This window comes from Neltuma alba, unplaced genomic scaffold (assembly GCF_004799145.2).
Source record: "Neltuma alba isolate B1F8T4 unplaced genomic scaffold, ASM479914v2 tig00011086_pilon, whole genome shotgun sequence".
NCBI classification, from domain to species: Eukaryota; Viridiplantae; Streptophyta; class Magnoliopsida; order Fabales; family Fabaceae; genus Neltuma; species Neltuma alba.
Window position 1 is genome coordinate 170,327 of NW_021635827.1, and position 6,000 is coordinate 176,326.

A 6,000-nucleotide genomic window follows, 5' to 3' on the forward strand; every position below is an offset into this window, starting at 1 on the left:
AACACTTGGATTAACACGTCAGTGAATTCCAGAGTTGAACGTGTTGATTATGATGTCGAGATAATAAATCAAGTGCATATAAGCATTTTGGATATATGTTGCTACTGCAATAGCCTTGCTAGCTATATTTTTTGTGACTCCACCCATTTCTTAAAGTATCAACATTAAAGAAAGAAAGTTGGAATAATGGCACCCTATGTTTATTTGTTATTTGAAACCCTCTGGACAATATATAATTTTTCACCTTTAAACATTCATAAGTAATTTGCTTATTCTTTTAAGGTTTACTCTGTTTTTTCTGATCTAAAAAGCGTAGCATTTTTTTTCTATTTTTTTTCAATTTTTGAATTTTAGCTAAAATTATAATTATTTTTAAAATTGATGGTAAACATATTATTTAAATTTCTATCCGTACCATCCATATTTAGTATAAAATATATGGTTGATACGAAATATGAGCACGGTTATTATCACGCGTTAAATTAGCACCAAATCTGATGATTTTGACCCTTGATTACGATATCTAATGATTTTTTATTTGATCACACAGAATAAAGAGACAATATTTCATATTTATGAAAATTTGCATCTGTTTTCTTCCCTCAGAAGCTAATTTCAATCCTCTTTCGTTTGATTATATCACCAAGCTAGGGTTATGGCAAACTCAGTTCCGGAACGCCATGAAAGAGGAAGCGAAATAATACTAAGTGACAGACTTAGCAACTTGTCAGATGATTTGCTTCGACATATTCTCTCTTTTCTTCCAACCAAAGACGCCATTGCCACTAGCCTCTTGTCCAAGAGGTGGATGTCACTGTGGATTGGATTGCCCATTCTTCACTTCGATGATTCAAGCTTTCGTTCTTCTGAATCTTTCTTCCAGTTTGTGGAATGTGCGTTAAAATTCTTCCCCAATTTCAACCACATCCAGATCTTTCGTCTCAAAGGTAGTGGAATAAAGTTTGGCCCTCGACCTGATAAGATTATAAGTTGGGTTAAAGAAGTGATTAATAAGCTCAATGAGCTCCAAGTTGATGAACTTGAGCTTTGTTTTACATCTTGGTCTAGTATTAGGTTGGCCTCCAGCATTTTCAATTGCAGTACATTGAAGGTTTTAAGATTGAAAGATGTAAAAGTGGACACTCTTTCTTCTGTGAATTTGCCCTCCCTTAAGGTTTTGCATTTGGAAAGTGTTATGTTCCTAGAATTTAGATGTTTGGTAATGCTTCTTGCTGGGTGCCCACTTCTTGAGGAATTGAAACTGAGTTCATTTGCTCTATATTATTACAATCAGAAGACAAATGGCATTTATAGTCTTGAACATTATTTGGTCTCATCAAATAATCCTTCCTCGTCATTTCTCGTTACGTTAAAGAAGTTCTGTGTTGATCAATTCAAAGGATTGGGATGTGAGTATGAAGTTGTAAGATTTATTTTGGAGCATGCAAAAGCTTTGAGGGCGATCTCTGTTATTTGTCGTGCAAGCGTGAACTCCTCAATGATGCTCAAAAAGTTATACTCGTTGGCCAGAGGATGTGAGGATTGTAGATTTCTATTTCAAGTTTTGGTTCCTCGTATGAAAAATTGGTCCATTGTTATATTCCAGTCATGTGATCGATCGAGGATAAGTCATTAATAATACTCTGATAAGGAGAGGTTTTGTCTAAGAATTAGAAGCAAGTAGTAGGGTCTTCGTTGTTCCATTTATATATTTTTGTCATATGTTTTGACACTTAATCCTTGAATATCAGTTTTTTTTTTCCGATCATACCTTGAATCTTTGATGTTGTATATTAGCTAAAACCTAAAAGCATGCCTTTGATCATCTAATTTTATTATTTGGTCTCTTTATTTAAAAAATATATATCTTTTTAGTCCTCTAACACACTAATTAACATTCATTTAGTTCCAAATAATTAATTTTTTGGTGACATCCGAATAATTAATTTTTTCAATATACATTGTTATTTTGAAATTTAAATTTCAAGTATATAAGAGAAGTTTGTGTAACGTCTATTTTAATATCAGGGGAAATTTACATATATTTTCAAAATAAAGAAAACTTTCAGTAATTTAAGTAAAATAGAGGGGTAATTAGAGTATTTTACTCTAAGATCAGTAGTAAGTGATTTATTCTTTTTTTTTTTTTGATAATAAAATTTTTGGAAAGGGGTTGGGCTCACCCATGATCCAAGGGCAGGGCGAAATCTCCCTTCCTCCTAGGTCATACCAATGTTGGGGGCAGGGCGAGCCGTCAATTACCCTCAGGCGTTTACCTAGGCACCCAGGAGTTAGGATGTCTCCCCAAGCGCCGCGACTGAAACCACAACAAAGTGGTACTCCCCAGGGATCGAACACATGCCAACTTGGTCATATATCTCACCCTTTCGCCAGCTGAACCCACGGACGATGGGTGTAAGTGATTTATTCTTTTTCTTGGTGATAATAATGTGTGATTTAAATGATTACATGTGTGTGTGCGCACATATATTTTTAACTTCTTTGTAGAGACGCAGTCAGATTTCGGGGGTGTTTGGATAGAAATCAAACCATGGTTTCAGAAGTGCTTTTACGAATTACGAAGTAAATATGTGGAGGAGATTATCTCGTTTTGCGAAAAAATGCTTCTGAAACCATGGTTTCATATCCGTGATGTGTATAACTTACTTTAATACGTCTAAATTATCATCATATTTATAGATTAAATAGATTTTCAATCCGATCATCCAACATTGTGGATATATCATATATGATAAAGATTTATATAATATTAAATTATATCATATAAATTATCAAATTGAATGATATGATATCTTAATTTATTGATTGGTGGATACTAGATATCTCCGATATATCTATATATATATTTATATAGATATAAAAGAACCTGATATCTTACCTATCCCATAACTCGAGCTTTCTGAGAATCTCTAGCTGCCTTGGACTGTGTGCCCTAACCCGGTAAGTTCCTCTATCTGCTGTGATTTTCTTTGACCATTATATCAAAGATATTCGCGGATTTCCTTTGACCATTTGACTTTATTTGGATTCGTTAATCCTTAATCAAGTTGATTGAAAATTTATTACTATCTTTTTTCGTTTCGAAAATCACCGTGATTCATTATTTGAAATTCTATACATAGTATATATACACATATAATTGCTGTAATTGTTCCTGGTCATCAGCCTAATCCAATCTTCCTTCTCATGAAGTCTCTTTTCCTTAAGGTTATTTCAAAACCAATGTCTAAACGTCATGAAAGTAGATTGGGAGCAATGGCAAGTGCTCAAATTAGCGACTTATCGGACCCAGTGTTTGAACATATTCTCTCTTTTCTTCCAACCAATCAAGCCATTACCACATGCCTCTTGTCCAAGAGGTGGAGGCACCTCCGCTTGTCGCTTTCCAGTCTGGACTTTGACGACTTCAACTTTCATAATCTTCACTCTTTCCTTCAGTACGTAGATACAGTGATGAGCATGAGAGATCATTCAGAAATCCTAAGAAAGTTTTATCTCATTCTCAGATCTGCACGTGGGAACGTGCCACGTATGAAGATTAACACTTGGATTAACACGTCAGTGAATTCCAGAGTTGAACATGTTGAGATTTATGATAAACTCTTAACAAGTTCAACATTGAAATACCCTCTTGCATTTTCAACTGCAATAGCATCAGAATTTTAAAGCTGAATGGTGTTAAAGTGACGACTCCTTCTTTTATTCATTTGCCTTCACTTGAAGTCTTGCATTTGAGCAATGTTATATTTCCAAACATCCAAGGCGTTTACAATCTGCTTTGTGGCTGCCCTTTGCTTCAAGACTTGTCACTAAAATACTGCAGCGCAATTCTTATCGATGGGCGTTCGATTGTGCCCATAAAGGAAGGCAGCCTTAGAAATTTGGTGTCTGCTCATGTTTATCGCTATCCATTCACTTTGGAAGAAAGGCTTAAAAATTTGGTGTTAGCTGATGTTTATCGCTATCCATTTACTTTGCGATCTTTGTCTAATGTTACAGCACTGCGGATAGATACGGTAGGATACTATATTCTCTTCCTGAATATAGCTGTTAGACTATTTGTTTCTTTAGTATTTATTATATAATAAGGCATTTGTTAGTTAAAAGTAAAAAAAATTAGGATTTAAAATTAATATTGGAATTATTTTAATTTTATGACAAATTTGTCCATTGTAGTCATTTTTATTGGTATACGTAAATTAGTGGGGACTATATTAAAAATATTAATTGAGTTAATTCCTGTTAATCATTTTCATTAAAAATACCCCCTCATGGAAAACCCCTATGTAGAATGAATAAGGAGAGTTTAGGATAAGAATTATAAATTTGGGAGGTAGACTATATTAAAATCTTACATTTAGGAACAAAATAAACCCTTTCATTGGTTCTTGGTTTAGAACCCGAGATTTCTGACTATAAGTAAATTAATATTATTGCTTTTCATTCTTAATTAGATTTGATAATTAATTTTTTTTCCTTGTTGGTTCTCGCTCTTGCAGATTGGTTTTTCATCTCCCCTTGATATTCCAAAATTTTATAACTTAACCCACATGGAAATAAGATGTTGTCCAGGTGTCTCAGGCACAACATTATTGGAATGCTTGCGAAATTGCCCCAAGCTTGAAACTCTTAAAATTGATGAGGTTTGGATTTGTCAACTTAATATATGTGTTTGCATTGCCATTTGATTATGAGTTAGTTTTCTTTCTTTTTTTTTCCTGATAAAGTTAAGAGTTAGTTTTCTAACTATATTATATATACCCTTGGCTCAGTTTAATTCTAAGGAACCGTCGGGAAATAATGTTCCTCAATGTGTTTCATCAAACTTGAAGGAGTTTCATCTTGGAAACTACAGAGGCCTCCACAATGAGTTTGAACTTGCAAGATTTATTATGGAGGAGGCAAGGGTTTTGAAGATCATCTCAATTCGTACTAACTCGAAAGCAAATTCAGAACAAGAAATAATGCTCAAAAGATTATCGTCTTGTAATATAAGCTCTGCGAATTGCAGGCTTTTATTCAACTCAATTCCTAAGATTTAGTGTGGTGTTTGTATATTTTCTCTTAAAATCACATCTCTATTCCTTTTTGGATGATGTTCATATCCGTTCGGTTTATTTTGACTAAATATAATTGAATTAATTCTTTGTTTTAGCATATAATAATACTTATTTAGATAAACAGAAAGGCTAAACCACTACCCTAACTTGAGTTTTGACTGAGTTGTGCATTACACGAGTCTTTATGTCTGCCCATCACCTACGAAAGCAAAAGACTGTTTTGCATCTTTTGGCTTTTTTAAAAAGAAAAAATTCAAACTTATAACCTGACGTTTCATTTGATAATTTTCGAAATAGGTTGAAGCTCAACCAAAACCTTCGTTTTCTAAATATCATGAAGGATTTTGAAAAGACACCGTTAGTATTAAATTACTCTAATTTACTCCGCTACTCATATTAAAGCAGAGAAAAAAGGTTCGTTTGTTACATTCATAAATCATATTGTTAAATGTAGATTGTTATTTTCTTATAAAATGTATATATATTAAATAAGAGCAAGGTTTCGGCTAAAAAAAAAACCTGGAAAGTTGTTAGCACCAGAGGAGTAGTATAATTGCAGTTAATCATGATTATGGTGTCCCATGTCCTCTAATCCATTTTCTGAACTACTCTATAAATTATATTTGCTTCCTTGAATTGCTCATCTTCCTTTTCAAAGCTTTCAAATCTACCAGGTCAAATCATCCTAGACTTTCTCCAAAATTTACGCCGTGGAAATGAATGATAGTTAGAAATTGATGTGTATTTATTATTTGATTACAAAAACCAATTTTCCGTAATGATTTCGGGTGAATTAAGCAGATCGAAAAATTTATCCTCCCTAGTTGAAACTTGCGATGAATATAATCACAGGAAAAAAAAACTTATAATGAAAGTGGCTAAAATATCGTATATAGAAAATGAATGAACCTATTAATGT

At 33.2% G+C, this 6,000-nt stretch overlaps 1 protein-coding gene across 1 annotated transcript; it reads left to right on the forward strand.

The window, feature by feature from the left end:
- The first annotated feature begins 655 nt into the window (after window positions 1-655).
- On the forward strand, window positions 656-5,063 carry LOC114761157 (FBD-associated F-box protein At4g10400-like). Its single transcript, XM_028950484.1, has 5 exons — window positions 656-1,409; window positions 3,460-3,550; window positions 3,674-4,037; window positions 4,521-4,664; window positions 4,794-5,063. Exons 1-5 carry the CDS (start codon window positions 656-658, stop codon window positions 5,061-5,063), a joined length of 1,623 nt encoding a protein of 540 aa, XP_028806317.1.
- Window positions 5,064-6,000: the final 937 nt, after the last annotated feature.